This window comes from Peromyscus leucopus, chromosome 1 (assembly GCF_004664715.2).
Source record: "Peromyscus leucopus breed LL Stock chromosome 1, UCI_PerLeu_2.1, whole genome shotgun sequence".
NCBI classification, from domain to species: domain Eukaryota; kingdom Metazoa; phylum Chordata; class Mammalia; order Rodentia; family Cricetidae; genus Peromyscus; species Peromyscus leucopus.
The window spans coordinates 179,160,269-179,182,193 of NC_051063.1; the positions used below are offsets into that span (position 1 = coordinate 179,160,269).

The window sequence follows — 21,925 nt, forward strand, 5'->3', positions numbered from 1 at the left end:
TTTTATGTTGAGGTTCTTGATTCATTTTGAGTTGGGTTTTGTACAGTGATAAATATGAATCTATGTAAATTCTTCTACATGCAGTCATCCAGTTTAATGAACATCGTTTGTTGAAGATGCAGTCTTTTTTTCCAGTGTGGATTTCTGGTTTCTTTATAAAACCTTGAGTGTCCATAGGTGCATAGACTTTTGTTTGCACCTTCAATTCAATTCCTTTTATCAATGTGTCTGTTTTTATGCCAACAGAATAAAATTCGTATAACTAGATCTCTATACTACAACTTGAGATCTGGAATGGTGAAATGTTCAAGGGTTCTTATCTCATTCTGGATTGTTTTAGCTATACTGAGATTTTTATTTTTCCCTGTAAAGATGAATTTTATTCTTTCAAGTTCTGTGAAGAATTGTGCTAAAATTTTGATGGAGATTGCAATGGACCTGTAGATTACTTTTGGTAGGATGGTCATTTTTCTCTATTGTAATCCTATCTATCCATGAGCATGGAACATCTTTTTTATCTTCTGATATCTTCTCCATTGTCTTTCTTCAATATTTTAAAGGTTTTATTACACAAGTATTTCACTTCCTTGGTTACAGTTACACAAAATATCTTTGAGGCAATTGTGAAAAGTTTTTTCTCCCCAATTCTTTATCAGTAAATTTGTATACAGAAATTCTACTGTGTTTTATGTCCTATTTTAACTTTCTACTTCACTGAAAGGGTTATTCAAATGGAGAAGTTTCTTGGTGGAAATTTTTGGATCTTCTATATATAAAATCATATTATCTGCACATAAAGACACTTTGACATCTTTCTTTCCTATTTTTATCCCCTTGATCTCCTTCAGTTGTCATATTGTTCTAGCTAAGATTTCAAGAACTTTTATTTAATAGATATGGAAAGAGTATTGCTTCTAATTTTAGTGGAAATGATCTCAATTTCTTTCCACATAGCTTGATGTTGGCTGTGAGCTTATTGTTAATCAAATTTATTATATTGATATATGTCTTTTTATATCCCTAATCTGTCTAGGACATTTATGAAGGAATGTTGCATTTTGTCAAAGCCCTTCTCGAGCTGATGAAGTGATTGCCTTTCAGTCTGTTTACATGGTAGATTATGTTCATCAATTTATGTATGTTGAACTATTCTTGCATTTCTGACATGAAGTCTGCTTGATCATCATGGATGACATTTTTAATGGGTTCTTAGATTTAGTTTGCAAGTGTAGTATAGAGCATTTCTGAATCTATGTTCATAAGGAAATTTTGTCTGAAGTTGGTGATTTTCATTATTTGTTGCATCTTTCTTTTTTTAATTAATTAATTTATTTATTTTTTAAATTACTCTCATGATATTAATCACATTTGTGGTATTCATAGATTACATTCACAGTATTCATTCAAATATATATATATATATACATATATGTATATGTATATATATATATATATATATATATATATTTAATTTTAAATGTCAAATGTCATTTCTTGAAGGGAGTAGGAGGTCTTAAATACAGGCTTACAGCACAATGGGAGGACCCCAGATGGCAGAAGTTCGCTACTGATGTTTTACAATCTTGCATCTAAGCCATTAATACCCATTATTCAGGATACACAGACAAGGAACTTCCCTTAAGCATTCAGGAGGGTGGAACCTGGCAGGGAATTAGCATTGGAAGGATATCAAGGTCAAGGTCTGCAAGCAAGGCAACAGTTACCCAAAATGGGGGCCAGGCCCTGCAGGTCCCCCTTTTATTAAAAAATGAGCTTCTGACTTGGGTTGCGTGGGATGTCAGCAGGTCACCTTACCCATCATGGAGACGCCTGCCCAGGCCACACAGGTGCTCTGTCTTAGGTTGGTGAGTGCTCCCCAGGTATTACCCGTCTCTGAATGCTCATTATCATACTGGCTCACTTGTGTGTGAGCTGCATAGTTAATTGCTGCCAAAGATCTCAAAGTGGCACTTGGCTTGCAATCTGTATGTTTGATACAGAAAAAACCAACAGAGGTCATACTCGCCCAAGACAGTAGGCTACAGGCAACTGAGCCATTCCCTTTCTTATCAAGCCATACTGTATGTTGGAGTCCTTGTAAGATAGTATCCCAAAAGCAACTGGAACTTGAGTTTATAAATTTATAATTTTCAAAGCCAATTGAGATGTATATAACTACTGAATTAAATTTATCATACCCAATAGAGTGAAAGATTAACTAACTGTGGTAGCTACTTTTGTTGCCAGGATCTCCACTGTGCTAACTGTGGTAAGCAATTATAAAATGGTAATCCCAGAAACAGTAGCAGCAGTGTGAGCCATTGTTATAACAGCAACAGCAGCAGCAGCAGCAATGTCAAATTCTCTTCTGGATTGTGTGGACATCCACTGGCATGGATACAACTCCAGGAACACAAACCACCAAGGCCCATTTTTCTTGATCCCAGCATGACTTTGGCTGGCAGCTCTTCTGGAGAATCCATTCTCATGGCTACAGTTCTTAGGCTTACATTAATGCTTGCCAAAGCTGGCCATATTGGGCTCTCAATCTCCATTGACATCAGAAGGGTAGATTTTTTCATGAAGACCCATTAGGTCTCTGTCATGTTGGGCTTCTGCAGCAGCTACAGGGTGCATTCAGTGCTCAGGAGTCCAAAGAGGAACCTCATTGTTCTGAGGAAAGACATAAACCAAACTCTGGGGCCACACCAACACTAGATTGGGTCTCCTCCACGTGCTAGTAGAAAGATCCTTCCATCACTCCACAGGGTGATTTACAACAGGAGCCCTCAAGTGCTTATTTGCATTGGATCCTCCAGCAGAATCCACCAATAAACTCCAGCAGAATCCACTGATAAAAATTTAAAATATATAAAACAAGGGAAAGAATAGAATGTGGAGAGGAATGATGAGTCCCTAGTTCTCCCTTTTTTTAACTTTAGTAAAGTGTTTGTTTGTTTAGTATTTCAAATTTTTCTATTTCTATTTATTTTTTATTGTTTAAAATTAATTTTCTATTATCATCTTGATAGAGTATGTATTCTTATCTTAATAGTGAGGTGTTTCATTGAGGCTTGCTCAGTAATTGAGTAAAACTGAAATTTATTATGAGCCACAGTCATCCTAGGGACCTCCATGCTATATATAGCCTCCATGGTTGTGTGGGTTGTAGTCTGATTGTTCTTTATTTTATATCTAGAATCCACTTATGAGTGAGTACATACCATGACTATCTTTCTAGGTTTGGGTTACCTCACTCAGGATGATTTTTTCTAGTTCCATCCATTTGCCTGCAAATTTCATGTTTTCATTGTTTTTCTCTGCTGAGTAGTACTCCATTGTGTATATGTACCACATTTTCTTAATCCATTCATCAGTTGACAGGCATCTAGGTTGTTTCCAGGTTCTGGCTATTACAAATAGTGCTGCTATGAACATAGCTGAGCATGTATCTTTATGGTATGAATCAGCATTCCTTGGGTATATGCCCATGAGTGGGATGGCTGGGTCTTGAGGTAGTTCGATTCCTAATTTTCTGAGAAACCGCCATACTGATTTCCACAGTTGTAGTACAAGCTTACATTCCCACCAACAGTGGAGGAGTGTTCCCTTTGCTCCACATCTTCTCCAACATTGACTGTCTTTGGTGTTTTTGATCATAGCCATTCTGGCAGGTGTAAGGTGGTATCTCAGAGTCATTTTTATTTGTATTTCTCTGATGATTAAGGATGTTGAGCATTTCTTTAAATGTCTTTCTGCCATTTGTGATTCTTGTTTTGTGAATTCTCTGTTTAGTTCTTTAGCACATTTTTTTAATTGGAGTGTTTAGTATTTTGATGTCTAGTTTCTTGAGTTCTTTATATGCTGTGGAGATCAATCCTCTGTCAGATGTGGGGTTGATGAAGACCTTTTCCCATTCTATTGACTGTCTTTTTGTCTTATTGACTGTGTCTTTTGCCCTGCAAAAGCTTTTCAATTTCGAGAGGTCCCATTTATTAATTGTTGTGTTCAGGGTCTGTGCTGTTGGTGTTATATTTAGGAAATGGTCTCCAGTGCCAATGTGTTCAAGAGTGCTTCCTACTTTCTTTTCTATTAAGTTTAGTGTAACTGGATTTATATTAAGGTATTTCATCCACTTGGACTTGAGTTTTGTGCATGGTGACAGATATGGATCTATTTGTAATTTTTTACATATTGACATCCAGTTATGCCAGCACCATTTGTTGAAGATACTTTCTTTTTTCCATTGTATAGTTTTGGCTCCTTTGTCAAAAACCAGGTGTTCAGATGTGCATGGATTAATGTCAGGGTCTTCAATTCAATTCCATTGTTCTGTATGTTGGTTTTTATACCAGTACTACTTTTTTTTTACAGTACTGGTGATCTCAATCATTTCAGTGTATATTTGCAAAGAATGAGAGTCTGAAAGGGGATTCTGACTATAGATAATTTGCACTTATGTATCTTTCTTGTCCAAATAAAAATAATATTTGTTAAAAATACATCACATGTATGTCTGATTGGCATTTCATGTCAGTTGAACGAGTTAAAAGTTGAGAAATGACTGTATTGAAATTCATTTGCATTTCTTATTTAAGGTAATCTATTTCATCAGAAGAACATCCAGAGATGTTCTTGTATCTGGTTATTTTTTTCTGGAGTAAATTCAACATTGCTAAGAATGTGGAGTCACTGGGGACTTATTTTGAATGATTCCTCAAGGGAAATGGTGAGTGTCCTGTAAAATATAGAAGATGGGATAAATGAAGAGACATTTTAAAAGACAAGGTGAAATGTAACTTGAACTGGCTTTGAACTGACTATAAAGCTGGAGATGACATTGGACCTTGGCTTCCCCTTCATCCACCTCCTGAATTCTAGTACTACAATCATCTACTACAGTCCTCTGCTTATTTGATAGTGGGGCTCAAAACTACATGTTATCTAACTTGGCTACTTCCATAGACCTTTGATATCTTCTATAGTCCTCACTTGGCTCCATCTTATTCCTCTACATTCAATAAATCTGTGGTTCAAACATTTTGAACCTGATCATCAAGGATCATCAAGTGTCCCATATTTCATGAAGCACCACAGAACAGGGCACAGTCATAGCTTGCCCCATAACATATCATCCTAGCACCATTTGGTGTTTATGTTTTTTCCAATCCTAATGTTAACATTTGTGGTGATTTCAATGAAAAATTCACCCATGTAGACTCTGGCACTTGAACCTTAATTTCTCAGTTGGTGAGAAGTTTTGTACTTCATAAGGTTTATGAGGTACAGCCTTGTTGGGTAAAGCACATCTTTGAAGGTGTACTTTGAGGTGTTAAACCATTATACCACTTCCAGGTTCCTCTTTCTGATTCCCACTTGTGTTAGGACATGAACTCTCAGCTTCCTGTTCCTATAGCTCTGCCTGTCACTTCTCCCCATTGCTCCTTTCCTCCATCATTGATTCTTACCCGTCTAGAACTATAAGTCAAAAATAAGCTCTTTTTCTTAAGTTTATGGTGTTTTATCACAACAATAAAAAAATAACAAATGCAGTTTTCTTCTTACCATGCTTCTCATCTGTGGATTTTCTTCCTTTTTTCCATTGCCTTCTCATATATTAGGCTGAGCAGCCAACATTTTGTCAAGATGCATCTTTGCAAATACTATAAATCTGATGGGGAAATGTCTTTTTGTATGCAGTGAAAATATACTGCACTGATTGATTGATAAATAAAGCTGTTTGGCCAATGGTGAGGCAGAATAGGGTTAGGTGGGAATTCTAACTAGAGATGAGGAAGGAGAAAGGAGACACTGCCAGCTGCCGACTTGAGAAGCAAGATGTAAAGATACCAGTAAGCCACAAGCCATGTGGCAAAGTATAGATTTATAGAAATAGGTTAATTTAAGATGTAAGATCTAGCTAGTGAGAAGCCTGAGCCAATAGGCCATACAATTCATAATTAACATAAGCCTCTGTGTGTTCATTTGGGTCTGAGCAGTTGCAGGGCCATGAAAACACAGGAGCCAGGTGGGCACAGGAAAAATTTCAATTACAAACGGTGCCAAGATGTGGGGTGAGAGTTTCCACCTAAAACCCTAAGAAAGCTTTAAAATGGAGCCAAGAGCAGCTTCCTAGTTGTCTCTCTCAGGCCAGTCATAGCCTGTGGCCTGAAGGAAGGAAGGAAGGAAGGAAGGAAAGAAGGAAAGAAAGAAAGAGAGAAAGAAAGAATATAAAGAAAGAAACAGAGAAAGAAAGAAAGAATATAAAGAAAGAAAGAGAAAAGGTTTTGGGGCTACAAGATGCTAGATGCAAGCATAGACCCACTGCCTCCCAGAGTCAGCAGACAGCCTGGTTCCCAGACCTGGCAGTAAACATAGTTCTGCTAGGTTGGGAAGCTGAGGTGGGTGGAACCAGCAGCCAAAGCTGCCATTTCAGGCCTGGTAATTCTGCAGTTTAAAGCAATAGAATCACAATAAGTCATATTCAGATTAAATAAACCTCTAAATGGTTCACAGTATGTGTAAAAAAATGTACACAGGCTTGGAAGAGAGAGGAAAAGGAATATAGACAGTTATATAAAGAAATAGTTTTAAAAAATAAAGTTTTTAAAGATGCAGTAAAGGTAATATAAAAAAATAAGCCACATAAAGATGGATATTACACAGAAAATCTGGACTGTGTTGTCTTTGGGATTTTTTAACTGCAGAAAGATATTTGATCGTAAAAGCTGTTGAGTTAAATCAACATAGATATTGATATTGATATAGATATAGATATCTTGATTTCAAAATCTATGTCTAAGGATACATTGGTTTGGAAAAGAGGCTCTGCTTCTGTTTCCACAGAAGATGAGAACCTGTGTATTGCTTCCAGACTAATATGGTTTAACCATCCAAGACCCCCTGAAAGGTCTCCAATGACACCATGGCCCAGATCATCCAACATCCAAAAACAGCTTCAAGGTAACTGGCTCAGAGAGTACAGCCTCACAAACTACTCCATAATCCTAAAATTTTCTTTGTGTCCCCATAAGAGTACAATGCCCTCATCCATCAGGAAGTAGTATAAGAAGCTAAACCCAAATTCCCATATAAACCAAGCTGGCTTTGGAGATGGAATTGGCTCACTCCTTCTCTAAACCCAAGCATATTGCTAAAAGAAAAGGTTGAGAGATTCTTCTGTCCCATATCAGAAGAGCCCTCTGGTGTGGGACAGAGGAAAACCAATATTTTTATTTAAAACAGGTTGATTATAAATGCAATCTCTTTCTAAAGAAGAAAGGGGGACAGTATAGATATGATAGGATGGAAGGGTAGATTAATGAACCTACTTTTAAAGAACAACAACTTTTTTAAAAATGTTTTATATTGCTATGGGTTTTCGTTTATTGATACAAATTTAGAGTTGATTTTGTTATACTATATTTCTACTCTCATTTAAGGTATTATGTTTATGTAAGTCATTTAGACTGTAATGGAACTAGGTAGGTAATCTTCAAATACTTCAAAGACCTACAGAATATGGCATTTAAAATGTTTTAAAAACTTAGACTTTCCTGAACAGTGAGACACATTGCTCCTGGCAGCACCAATTTACTTAAAAGAGAAAGATGGGCATTGAAGAAACTCCATATGGAGTTTATCTTTTTCTTGGCAAAAATAGTCATTTCAGCAAGAAACTGTACTTGCCTAGACTGCTTGACAAAATGTTGTATCAACTGAACATGCAGGACCCATAAGAAGGTGACCACTGAACTTTGCAAGGTGAGATGGTCCTTCAGGTTCCTGCTTCACTGAGGAAACTACCAGACATTCTACAAGACACAGAGAAAAGTGACTGAGAGACTCTAGGCCTGTAGACTGAAGGTGGATGGATGCCCCTATGTTACAGAGGAACTTTGGATAACTATCCAGGCAGGCAGCTGTCTCTGTCATTCTATATTTTTGGAATTTGCTTACAATGCTCTTCCTGTATACTTAGATAATATTATATTCTTCTGAGGTTTTTGATGTAGTTGAAGACTAGATAGTTATAATTATGGTTTTCCTTGGTTATGATAAAAGATAAGTTAGATATGATATTTTAGACTCACAAATATAGGATAGATAAAATATTTTCTTTAATTTTATAAAATACAAATAGACTAGATATTATAACTGTAATTCTTGCTTGATATGTGTAATTTTACTAGGTGAAAGTTAAAACCTTCCTTTTGTTTAGAAAAAAAGGGGAAGTGATGGGGGAATGCCTTTTTGTATGTTGTGAAAATGTGTTGCTCTGATTGGTAAAGGATGAGGCAGAATAGAGTTAGGCAGGACATTTTAACTACACACTATAAGGGGTATTCATCAAAAAGGCCTATCCCAGTCCAGTCCCAGATTGCATGTTTTATGATTTGTGACAAAAATTTGATGATGCCTTTGGTAATAGAATCTTACCAACTAGTTTTTAGGGCATCCTACAACAGGAAAAACTTTCTATACTCTTTGGATACTCATGCATTTTCCAGGCAACAACTCCTAGGGAGGTATTCCATCCTTGGCAATGTGATCATTTACTAACTTATAAGTTCTAGGAGTAGTGCTGTCCACCTGTGCATAGATCCTCAACATAAACTCTTAAAATTTTTATGAGCTTCACACTAGTGAGTTTCCATGAAGCCTTTTCATATAGTCTTGTTTTTGGTTAATTCCATTCATCATCTTCCCAACCCATGTACTCATAAGACTCCTCAAACTCATATTACTTCCCTCCACTTTCATACCATATTTGGTATGATGGCTATTGTTAGTTGTCAATTTAACTACCTCTAACTAAAACCCAAAATTTGAGGGCACACCTAAGAGGAATTTTTTGCTTAATTTGAAGTAGGAAAAGCCTCTTCTAATATGTATCTTTGGATTAGGAAGACAAATTTTTTTAAGACACAGAATTTTAATCCAGATCTTACAGCTGGGAAAAATATGTGTTTAATCAAGATCTTAAGGTAGAAAAACATACCTTTCATCTGAGCCACAAGTTTTTCAGGGATCTTATGTAAGGACATAAAAGAAGTAGGCTTTTGCGCTTTGTCTGCTTGTGCTTTCCTTACTACCAAGTCCACTCCTTCATTGGCATTAGAGCCTACTTCTTCAGGTTTACAGCATACACTAAAGACCAGCTGAAACATCTAGCATTGCCAACTGAGCAATTACTGGGTTCTTCCACTTTCCCTTCAGGTTCAGTCATTGATGGATTAGCTGGACTGCAGTCTGAAAGTCATTCAAGTATGTGTGTGCATGTGTGTGTGTGTGTGTGCCTGTGTGTGTGTGGTGTTTGTGTTTATGTGTGTGTATGTATACGTGTGTTTATGTGTGTATATGTATACATGTGTATATGTATGTGTTTATGTGTATGTATACATGTGTATATTTATATGTATGTATATGTAAATCTATGTCTATATACACATAAATATAATATAAATATAATATGCATAATACAAAAACATATTCCATGTATGTTTGTGTATATAAATTTATGTATGCACAAAATGTCATTTATTATTTCTCACTAGATTTGCTTTTAAGTCTATTTAGTTCAATTTAGAACAGCAACACTTGGTTACTTTCTAGCTTCATTTGCCCAAAATGACTCTCTTCAATACTTCTTTTTAAGGTACAATCTGTCTTTTAGAATGAATTGAAACAAATATATACCTCCTACTTCTTGATCTAATCTGCTAGTCAGTGTCTTTTTATTAGAGTATTGACACCATTAATATACAGTTACAATAGAAGGGTGACCAATGATGGAGAAATGGATAAGATCTACATGAACAGCCTGGACATGAGTGGGAGCAATGAACGGCGAGGGTTGAGGGAAAGAGAGCAGGAGATCCCACCTGGATCAAGAACAGAGAGGAAGAACAAGGAATAGGAGACCATGGGAAATGAAGACCACATGAGAAAAGGAAGAAACAAAGTACTAAAGAGGCCCACAGAAATCCACAAAGATATCCCCACAAAAGACTGCTGGCAATGGCCGACAGACAGCCGGGACTGACCTACTTTGGTGATGGGATGGCCAAACACCCTAATAGTTGTGCCAGAAACCCCATCCAAGGATTGAGGAATCTGGATGCAGACATCCACAGCTAGGCCCTGGGTGGAGCACTGGGAGTCTAATTAGCGAGAAAGAGGAGGGTTTATATGAGCGAGAATTGTTGAAACCAAGGTTGGATAAAGCACAGGGACAAATAGCCAAACGAATGGAAACACATGGACTATGAACCAAAGGCTGAGGGGCCCCCAACTGGATCAGGGCCTCTGAATAGGTGAGACAGTTGATTGGCTTGATCTGTTTGGGAGGCATCTAGGCGGTGGTACCAGGTCCTGGGCTCGCTGCATGAGATAGCTGTTTGAAACCTGGGACTTATACAGGGACGCTTGGCTCAGTCTGGGAGGAGGGGACTGGACCTGCCTGGACTGAGTCTATCAGGTCGATCTCAGTCCTCGGGGGTGGCCTTGATCTGGAGGTGGTGGGAATGGGAGGTAGGCTGGGGGCAAGGGAAAGGGAGCAGGAAGGGGGATAACAAGGGAATCTGTGGCTGTTATGTAGAACTGAATAGTATTGTAAAATAAAAGGAAAATTTTAAAAAAAGAAAAAAAAACAATAGAAGGGTGACTATGGATTGCCATCTTTTTGATGATTTTGCCAAGCTCAAGCTGTTTTCCATCTATTTCCTGTTTAACTATTGTTCTAGATTGTTATATAGTTGTGGGACAAAATTTTCTTTCAAGAAGCAACTTAGCTGAAAAAAATGTTTATCTGGCTTACACTTTCACATCACAATCTATCTATGGGAGAAGTCAGAGCAGTTCCTTGATAACTTACTGAAGCAGAAACCATCTTAAAAATCTGCTAGATAACTCATTTAGAGTCTCATGTTCAGTTATATTTTTCATACAGTCTTTTCCCACCCACCTATGGTGGATCTACCATACCAATCATCAATAAAGACAATTACTCAAACAAAGAAACACAGGCCAATCTGATATGGCACTCTCTCAACTGAATTTCTATCATATGACTCTAGATTGTGTTAAGTTGACTGATGAAGATAACATGCCTTTGTGGGCTAATGGATACATTTATTTTGCTCTTCAGTCCAAAATACTTCTACAAGTATAAAGCATAAAGCAGGTTTGGTGGTCATAAATTCATTTAACATATTTTTAGCGTAAAGTTTTCATTTCTCCTTCAGTTATGACAAGTAGATTTGCTGGATATAGTAGTCTGGGTTGGCAGTGGTTGTCTTTTTATAACTTGAAACACTGATTTCCAGTACCTCCTGCCTCTTAAACTCTCTTTTGACAAATCTCTTATACTGACATGCCTTCTTTTACATTTGATTCAGTGATTCTCTCTTACCAATTTCAGTGTACTTTCTTTGTTTTAATTATAATATAATGAGGGAGGTTATTTTCTGGTCTTGTCTAAGTGGTATCCTAAAATCTTTCTGTAAATGAATTGGCATTGGTTCTAACAAAATAATATTAGAGAGAAAATGGATTGATCTTATTGACAATTCTATGTTACAGTTTTTTACTAAAAAGACTTGGCAGGAAATTAATGAATTACATTTATAGTCAAGATCAGAAAGAGAATAAATTAAGTACACCTTATTTTTTTACTCAGCTCACTATCTCTTCCCTTATAAGTTTATGGACCCCAACTAAGTAGGGAGTGGTGCTGCCCACAATATATTTCATTCTTTTATATTATCAATTAATAATCAGGACAATCTTTCTAAGACATGCCAACAGACCAATATTATCTAGATGATTCTTCATTAAACTCTCTTCCAAGGGAGATTAAATTGTGTCTAATTGGAATTAAAAACAAAGCAAGACAAAATCCCTTTTCCTAACTATGAGAAATAATCTTAAATGTTTTATATGTCTATAAATCTTAGATTTATTCTTTCAAAGAGTCATGGAAATTCTATTTTTTATCATTGTATCTTTGTTCCTGTTGGATTATTCTAAGTCTGCTACCTTACCATCAGACTGTTATAATCTTTCTCTTTTTCTTTTAAAAATATTTATTATTATTTGATGTATATGTATGCATGGGTATTGGTGTGGGCACACACATGTCACAGAGCATTGGGGATGACAAGAAGAAAACTCTGTGGAGTCAATTGTTTCCACTAATTTTTGTGGGTAATAGAATCTGAGATCTTGTCATCAGACCTTAAAATAAGTACTTTTACCATTGATCCATAACGTAACCCAACCATTTCTTTATATAGCCCTATTTACTTCATTTATAATTTTTTTTAGATTTTTTTCTGCTAATTTATAGTTTTCATTCTACAAAAAAAGTTGCTTTTATGACTTTCTGTTTAAAATGATGTCGTTAGGTTTGGAGAGATGGGCCATTGGTCAATGGCAGTTGGTAAGTTTTCAGAGGAGTGAAATTTGTTTCTCAGCAACTACACCAAGTGACTCATGACTTGCTGTTACTTAAGATTCAAGGGAACTGACACCTTCTCCTCTCCTATGCCAGTATACCTACACATATAAGTAGTCTCAAATGAAAAAAATCACAAAATATACAAAAATAAAGCAAATTTTTAAAAATTATTTCATTAATTATAGCTTTCCAGAGCCTTGCATTTTCTCTCAGTCTCCATGTATGCAATCATAAAGTGAAGCATTTCTATAATTGATTTTCAAAGCATCTATCCTTTCCATCTATTTGCTTGAAGGACTAATGATCTTTGATGTTCATGGTATCTTTGTGATCTGTCTCTATGTGAAGGGTCTTTAAATAAAACCTTTCACTGTTTGATAATTTCATTTTTATTTATTTTTTATTAAGAGATTTTATATTCATTTTACATATCAACACTAACCAAGCAAGCGAAGGACCTATATGACAAGAACTTTAATTCTTAAAAAAAATTGAAGAAGATGTCAGAAAATGAAAAAGATCTCCCATGCTCATGGATAGGAAGGATTAATATAGTAAAAATGGCAATCTTATCAAAAGCAATCTACAGATTCAATGCAATCCCCATCAAAATACCAACACAATTCTTCACAGACCTGGAAAGAATAATACTCAACTACATATGGAAAAACAAAAAACCCAGGATAGCCAAAAGAATCCTGTACAATAAAACAACCTCTGGATGCATCACAATCACTGACTTCAAGCTCTATTATAGAGCTACAGTAATAAAAACAGCTTGGTATTGGCATAAAAACTGACATGTGGACCAATGACATTAATCCGCACACCTATGAACATATAATTCTTGACAAAGAAGCCAAAAGTGTACAATGGAAAAAAGAAAGCATCTTCAACAAATGGTGCTGGCATAACTGGATATCAACATGTAGAAGGCTGCAAATAGATCCATATCTGTCACCGTGCACAAAACTTAAGTCCAAGTGGATCAAGGACCTCAACATAAATCCAGCTACTCTGAACCTGCTGGAAGATAAAGTAGGAAGTAGTCTTGAATGCATTGGCATAGGAGATCACTTCCTAAATATAACACCAGTAGCACAGACACTGAGAGAAACAATCAATCAATGGGACCTCTTGAAACTGAGAAGCTTTTGTAGAGCAAAGGACATGGTCAACAAGGCAAAGTGACAGCCTACAGAATAGGAAAAGGTCTTTCCCAACCCCACATCTGACTGAGGACTGATATCCAGAATATATAAGGAACTCAAGAAATTAGACATCAAAACAACCAACAGTCCAATTAAGAAATGGGCTATAGAACTAAACAGAGAATTCTCAACAGAGGAAACTCAAATGGCTGAAAGACATTTAAGGAATTGCTCAACATCCCTAATTATCAGGGAAATGCAAATGAAAACAACTCTGAGATACCACCTTACGCCTGTCAGAATGGCTAAGATCAAAAACACTGGAGACACCTTATGCTGGAGTGGATGTGGAGCTAGGGGAACTCTCCTCCACTGCTGGTGGGAATGCAAGTTTGTAAAAATCACTTTGGAAATCAATATGGTGCTTTCTTAGAAAATTGGGAATCAATATCCCCCAAGATCCAGTTATACCACTCTTGGGCATATACCCAAGAAATCCTCAATCACACCACAAGGGTACTTGGTCAGCTATGTTCATATCAGCATTGTTTGTAATGGCCAGAACCTGGAAACAACCTAGATGCCCTTCAACTGAAGAATAGATAAATAAAATGTGGTAAATATACACAATAAAATACTACTCAGCAGAGAAAAACAATGACATCATGAGGTTTGTGGGCAAATGGATGGATCTAGAAAAAATCATCCTGAGTGAGGTAACCCAGACTCAGAAAGACAAATATGGTATGTACTCACTCGTAGGAGGATACTAGATGTAAAAAAAGATGACTGGACTGCTACTCACAACTCTAGGGAAGCTACCTAGAAAACAGGACCCCAAGAAAGACACAGGGATCACCCAATGACAGAGAAATGGATGAGATCTACATGAACAACATGGACATGAGTGGGGCTAATGAAGGGCAAGGGTCGAGAGAAAGAAAGCTTAGGGGAGCAGGAGATCCCAGCTGGATCAAGAACAGAGAGGGAGAACAAGGAATAAAAGACCATGATAAATGAAGACTACATGAGAATAGGAAGAAGCAAAGTGCTAGAAAGGCCCACAGAAATCCACAAAGATACCTCCACAGTAGACTACTGGCAATGGTCAAGAGACAGCCTGAACTGACCTACTCTGGTGATAGAATGGCCAAACACCCTAATTGTCATGCTAGAAACCCCATCCAATGACTGAGCAAACTGGATGCAGAAATCCATGGCCAGGCCCCAGGTGGAACTCCAGGAGTCCAATTGGCAAGAAAGAGGAGGGTTTGTATGAGTGAGAATTGTTGAGACCAAGGTTGGATAAAGCACAGGGACAAATAGCCAAACGAATGGAAACACATGAACTATGAACCAATAGCAGAGGAGCCCCCAACTGGATCAGGCCCTCTGAGTAAGTGAGACAGTTGATTAGCTTGATCTGTTTGAGAGGCACCCAGGCAGTAGGACTGGGTCCTGTACTCTGTGCATAAGTTGGCTGTTTGAAACCTGGGGCTTATACAGGGACACTTGGCTCAGTCTGGGAGGAGGGGACTGGACCTGCCTGGACTGAATCTACCAGGTTGAACTCAGGAGAGTTCAGACCCTCAGGAGTCTTTGCCCTGGAGGAGATGGGAATGGGGGATGGGCTGGGGGGAAGGCGGGAGGGTGAGTTGGTCATGGGAGGGGGAGAACAAGGAAATCTGTGGCTGATATGTAAAATTAAATTAAATTATACAGTAAAAAAAAAAAAAGAATTCCCAATTGTCTCACCAAATCTGCCAATGATAACAATGATGGTGTGAGGCTGACTGCTTCTAAATAGAGCAGTAGAAGCCCACAAGCACTTTTCAAGTGTGGCCGCAACCCAAGGAAGGGGTACACAGGGAGAGCCCAACCCACCAGGAGCAAAGAAGCCAAAGAGCCAGCCATCTACATGGGGGGAACATGCAAAAGCAGCTAACTGCTGTGGCATTTGGAGCTCAAGTACCTGTGTGTGTAATTTGCTGCAGAGAGGCTATAACAGAAAAATCCAAAAAGAAAGGAAAACCTAGTCAGTGGAGTAGTGACTCCAGGCACCTGCAGCTCCAGACTGTGCTGGTGGCTGCAAAGTCAGAAGCAAGTGGCTTTTTCATGAATTCATGCCCCAAAAGATGGACATCCGGTGTAGTATAATTTCTATTTGGCCTTAATAATAAAAACCCAGAGAGAGATATCCCGGTAAAAGCTGCAAGATCAGAGAAGCAGAGCAGCTAGCCACTAGAAAGACTTCTTACCTCTAGGAATCCTCAGACTGAAAGGGCCAAGCTCCTGTCTCCACCTTGCCTTATCACTTCCTCTCTCCACCCAGGCATATCACTTCCTATTTCCTCCTAAGTGTTGGGATTATAGGTGTGCATCTCCCAAGTACTGGGATCAAAGGCATAAGATCCGAGTGCTGGGATTAAAGGTGTGTGCCACCACTACCTGGCCTCTAGTGGCTAGTTCCTCACTCTGATCTCCAGGCAAGCTTCATTTGTTGGAGCACAAGCAAAATGTCACAACACTATGTATAAATGTGGGCATGCTTGTACCAAGGATTGACGGTAGACGTGAGAAGACAACATCAGGTCTTCAGCATTGCTATTTACTTTGTTTGAAATGGGGTCTCTTTTTTCTTGTTCATCCCTGTGTATACCAGACCCAAGCTTCAAAGAATTCTTCTGTTACCACACCCATCTATAGAAGGAACATTGGGGAGACAAGCAGAGGCTACATCACAAGATTTGTGTGATTTCTGATAATTAAAACTCAGTTCTTCCAACATGTTTGGACAATTGTTTCCACTGAGTCATCTCTTGAATTCAGCTTTCAGTCGCTTTAAGAGACTTAACTCCATCATGTATTGCATAGTTCACTTTCTCTTTACAAATTCTCTGTAAGGCATTTACCTGGAGCCTTCTGTCCAGTCTTAGATTCTTTGAATGTATGTTTAAGGCTGGTCTGACCCTTTCTGAACCTTCTCTCCTGACTTGATCCAGTGAATCCCTCAGGAAATTGGAAACAATGTAAGTGTGCAAAGGAGACTGAGACATGAAGAGCGAGAGCACAACCAGAGCAGAAACTGAAGATATTGAGATTATGGAGAACACATCAGAGCAGCACTGAGAATGTTCATGAAGCTTTGTATAGGCAGAAGGCTACTCTTGGAATGTCTCCAATTATCAGTGTTTTTGAGGTTTCAGCATCAAGGAGACACTATTGAGAAATTTTGGAACCTTAGTTGTAGATGTCAATGGGAGGAGATCTCCCACAGAAGGAGTTAGATAGTTCTCCAGAAAGGATGATAAGAAAAAAGTCTAAGACTAGCCATGCCCCCCGAGACCCTGTGGCTTCCTTTGTTGGTGTGAGTAATTTTCCCAGAACATGCTCTTGTCCTTGCAATCTGCCAGTAAGATGTCTCCTAATGTCATCAGGGGTAAGTATGTGATGTGATGAGTTTGCTAATGAACTTGATTTTATCAGTTCACTATCTGTGTGAACTCAAATATCATGTGTGTCTCAAATATTGAGCTGAATACTGAAAATACAGACTAGTTTGATAATTCTTAGTAAAGCTGTTTGCCATTTGCAGAAGAATGAAGAATATCAAGCTGATCCCATTATCATGCTTTGTATTTGACATTTTCTTCCTTCCCACACACAGTCCCATATGGATCATGGTTTGAGCACATCTGTGGCTGGCTGTCGATGAGAAAATGTGATAACTTCCTGGTACTGAGCTATGAAGACTTGAAAAGGGTAAGCATCATTCTTACAGGTACCGCACAGTTAATAACTAGAAGAAACAGTACTTCAACCTCTGTTACCTTGTTGAAATAGATGTGGTAATCAAGAAGATTACTGATAGTTGTGAATTCCTTTTGTTTGTATTTTTATTTTTTCTTCTTTACTATATTTTATTATTTAAAACAATTTTATACTTCAATGTATTTTGACCCTATTAATTCCTTCCCAAGGTTTTTCCAGATGTTCCACCCTTATTTACTCATCCAACTGTTGATGTATCCAACAGTCTTATTAAATAAGAAACACAGAAACAATGTAAAAGAGAAAGCCAAGAGGTCAGAGCTCAAAGCTAAAATCTCACCCTTCCTCCTGCTTGGTGTCCCAGCTTCCCGAAAGAGCGCTATATCCTGTCTGTACATCTTTTTTATAGTATTATTGTTCTGCCTTCTCATTGGTTGTAAACCCAAACACGTGACTGCCTCGTCACTGTCTGAATGTACAGCCCCCTAGGTCTTAAAGGCATATGTCTCCAATGCTGGCTGTATCCCTGAACACACAGAGATCTATGGGATTAAAGGCGTGTGCCACCACCGCCACACTCTGTCTATGGCTCTAATAGCTCTGGCCCCCAGGCAACTTTATTTATTAACATACAATCAAAATCACATTTCAGTACAATTAGAATACCACCACATCCAACTTTAAGTTTTTCTCAAAAAAAAAAAAGAAACAAAAACCCAGTACAATAACAAAATCCCCAAAATGAAAAATATAAAGAAATAAAATATAAATATAATGATGTTTTAGATAGTTGTACATCAACTTGACATGGGGAAACTCTCAGACTTGTGGTTGTGGTCATCGCAGTTGTGGGGTGGAAGTAGTATGAAGACTAGAAGAAGAAGAAGAAGAAGATGATGAAGAAGAAGAGAGAGAACTTAAAATCTATCTGTCTTTCTGGATTTTCAATTTTCTTTTTCAATTCCTTTATTATGTATTTGTTTACTTTTCAAAAAAACATAAGGTTAAAAAAATGAATTTTAAATGGAACAGAACCTGAAAGTGATTGCTTCTAGATGAATGATCAGATTGTAGCTTGAAGGTAATAAACTGAATCTATCTAGAAATGAAAGGAAGATTATAGGAGCTCTCACTTCCCTGAAGGATTTATTATGGTTAATGGCAAGCAAGGAACAGACCTGTCAGGGTACATATACTTTTTCCTTCATTTATGGGGGGAGTTGACAACATTATGGACCTCATAAATTGCACTGACAACATATTGATTTGTTTTATGATATCTGCTTGAACACTAACCTCACTTCTTATGGCATCTTGGTGGTGGATGTCTCTCAGCCATTATGTTACATTCTTCAGCTAATGGGGTCTAAGCTTGTACTCTTATAGCACCCAGGAGAAGCAGACCATGGGAAATATCACAGGGAGCTGGACCCTCTCACATCAATTGATATAAATAGGACTGGGAAAATAAAAAATTAACCGGAATTAATCTCTCTACATAGTTTTAAGAGTAAATTTGAATGTCTCAAATTTCCAGTTAAAATCTATGGTTTTGAAAAATGGACTGAAATATAAATTTGCATCTCATTTTGTAAAGACATGCCTTGGTGCTTAAAAGTGATCAGATCTTGGTAAATAAAGGGACTTATCACTAAATCTTTTTTTTGTCAACAGTTTTTAATATATGTCATAGGTAGTTCATATGAATGCTTAAATTACAAAATTAGCTGCCACAGTCCGAATGTATGGGACTTTAAGAAAGCTTATATTACTCAAAAGATACTAAGCACATCAATTTTGATTCTAAAATGTATTTTAAAGATTTGTAAAACAATGTTAAGTCTAGAATCATATGGCCTTAAAGTGATTCAATTTTATGTTATTCTTAATAACTTAAAACTTGTGAACTGTTAAAAAGCATACACCTGCATATCCCAGTGCACACAATTTCTATTAACCTAGACAAAGCCACATGAAAAACTCCATATAATTCCCAAGGCAACAGCACACACTTGTTTTCACCACAACTCATTGTTACTGCCTCAGAACACAGAAAGCATCAACAGAAACCCATCACCCAGTCCCACCCCCTCCAAAAAAAAAAAAAACAAAACAAAAACAACTCTTTCCCATCCCAGCAAAAATTACCTGGTACACAGAGTGACTTAAAAAATGCTTTCTCAGTAGGAAGCATTTATAAAATGCAGAGATCTCAACAAGCCAATGCTTATGCAGATGGGGGGGCTCTCCCCATGAAAGCTTCCGCCTCAAGAGGCAGACAAAATTCTCAATCATTTAAGAAAGCTCACTTTTTAAAAGCATACTTATGCATATCGATGGCCATTTGTTTCAAAAAATGCATAACAGCCTCAACTCTGGACAAGATAGAAGCAGAGGGAGAAGAAAGGAGGCCTCATAAGAAAGACAGAGAACAGCTTCTCCGTGAAGACTCAACAGGCTGCAGCAACCAAGCAAAGCACTATGACCTCACAGAGCGGTGATCAGAGCTAGGTGAAGCAGCTTGCTTTTCATGCTTCTTACTCAGGAAAAATAAACATCCAACTACTTCAAACTCAGCACTCACACTGTCATTAGCTCACAGTACCAGGCCAGGAGAAACTGCTCCTGTACTACCTACCTCTAGACTCTTCCGTGGACTTACAGTATCCTAACACCTAGAGCTTTCCTCCTATAATACTGTCATCAGCACCGCCCACACACAACCAAATACACTGCACTATGTTCCAGGGTCTCTGAAAGTCATCACCACATACCGGTTCTAAATTCCACTTCTTTCACAAGTTTAATGTGACACAGGAAAACAACAAGCAATGTTTATTGTGCAATTCCAATAGGAACTCTGGGGGTCTTGGTTTAGAGTCAGTCTCCACAGTTACTCCAATTGCCCAGTTTAAACAAAAAGCAACGACCCATCTAGAAATTTCATGATTGTTCTTCAAACACCAAAGCACTGATGATTCACGTTATAATTTTAAAATATTTTAAACTACATGTACTTTATATACCATTCTTTCATAAAATAATCAAACTGATTATGAGGGAGGAAATAAGTGAAAGAGCCCTTTCAATGTATCTACAGCCTCTGTAGAACTCTAAACCAAGAGGGGAGGGTGGACTAAGGACTTCTCAGTCACAGGAATATGTGAACTTTAGGGGGAAACGGACTCGTGCTTTTCCCGTTTCCGGTGGGCGCAGAGCTTACAGGTGGATGGGCAGAGCTCTCGAGGTGACTTTACATGGCTTTTACTTTGATTTGTTTCATTTTCATTTGCTTCTTCTCCAGCTTCTTTTGTTCTCTCCTCAAAGCAGCTTCCTCCAGCCTGCGCTGCTTCTCGGGGTCTTCCTCATTCATGATCCACTCCTTCTCGGCTCTCTTCTTCTCCTCGCGCCGAGACTGCGCAACCTCCTGCCTCTGCATGTGTGTCAGCTTCAGGAAGTTCTCTTCCACGTGTGCGCGGTTCTTATCTGCTTTCTGTTTACCCTCTCGGTTGAGTCGAAACTTCTTGGCTTTGTCAATAGAATAAATCACCATGTTCATCAGGGGGAGCAAAGCTTCCATGTCCTTTGGGTACGTGTTACCCGAGCCAGGCACATTAAATGTAAACAGTAGTGTCCTCTTGGTGTCAGGCAGCTTTAAGGGCTTGCCCTCCTCTTGCATAATCTTTGGACCAGAGAACTGGTCTGAAAAATGGACAGATTCAATCTTGTCAGCACAGTGTGTAAGAAAGTGAACCATCTTTGTATCCATCATTCCTTCTGTGACTTCTCCCATTTCTGACAGAATGGCCAAGGAGTCTGGCAGTCCATATTTTGCTCCAGACTTAGGTTTATCACTACAAAACTCACTCAGATCCTGCATCTCTTTCTGCACTCCCACCAAAGCTATGCGAGTGCCAACAGCAAACACAAATGTATCCATGTCCTCATCATTCATAGTTACTTTTATTTGCACTTGATCACTCACTGGCCCCATCATCCGGGCCAGGACATTAAGTAAGTCATGTCTTTTAAGGAACCTCAGCTGGATGAGCATGCCTTCACAGCACACTCGACCAGAACACCACAGGTTATAGATGTGTTCATTCTCCTGATTCAACTTTCCTGTGCTTGTGGCTTCTTTGTTAGTCCCATCATCCCCCACTAAGGTAAAATTGCTCTCCAAAAGCTCTCTATGAGAGTTAAACCAGGCCTGAGCAAGTCGGCTGTTTTTATTCTTCCCAATGATGTAGTTCATGATATAGGCAAGCAGACCAGTCACCATCAGGATCTCTAGATAATAACTCTCCCAGCTGTTCTGGAGGTGTGCGGGACATCAACAATTGTTATTGGGTCTTTGTTTTTGCTAGAAGAGGTATCTGGTTTGTCTTCATAACCCTCAAATTCTTCATCATCATATGGCTCACTTTCAGTATCTCCCTCCTGGGTATCCGCATCTTCAAAATCTCCTTCTTGGTTTTCATCCTGCCCTTCCAACTCCACAGTGGTCTCATCTTCAGTATCATCAAAGTTCTATTGTATGTGC

The 21,925-nt window shown here is 38.2% G+C and overlaps 1 protein-coding gene across 1 annotated transcript; it reads right to left on the reverse strand.

Annotated features, from left to right (window-relative positions):
* Positions 1–20,438: 20,438 nt before the first annotated feature.
* On the reverse strand, positions 20,439–21,909 carry LOC114703947 (coiled-coil domain-containing protein 47-like; the record flags this gene model as incomplete). Its single annotated transcript, XM_037211869.1, is given in 2 exon segments — positions 20,439–21,714; positions 21,717–21,909. Coding segments are annotated over 2 exon segments (1,272 nt in total), but the record flags the coding sequence as incomplete, so codon positions are not given.
* Positions 21,910–21,925: the final 16 nt, after the last annotated feature.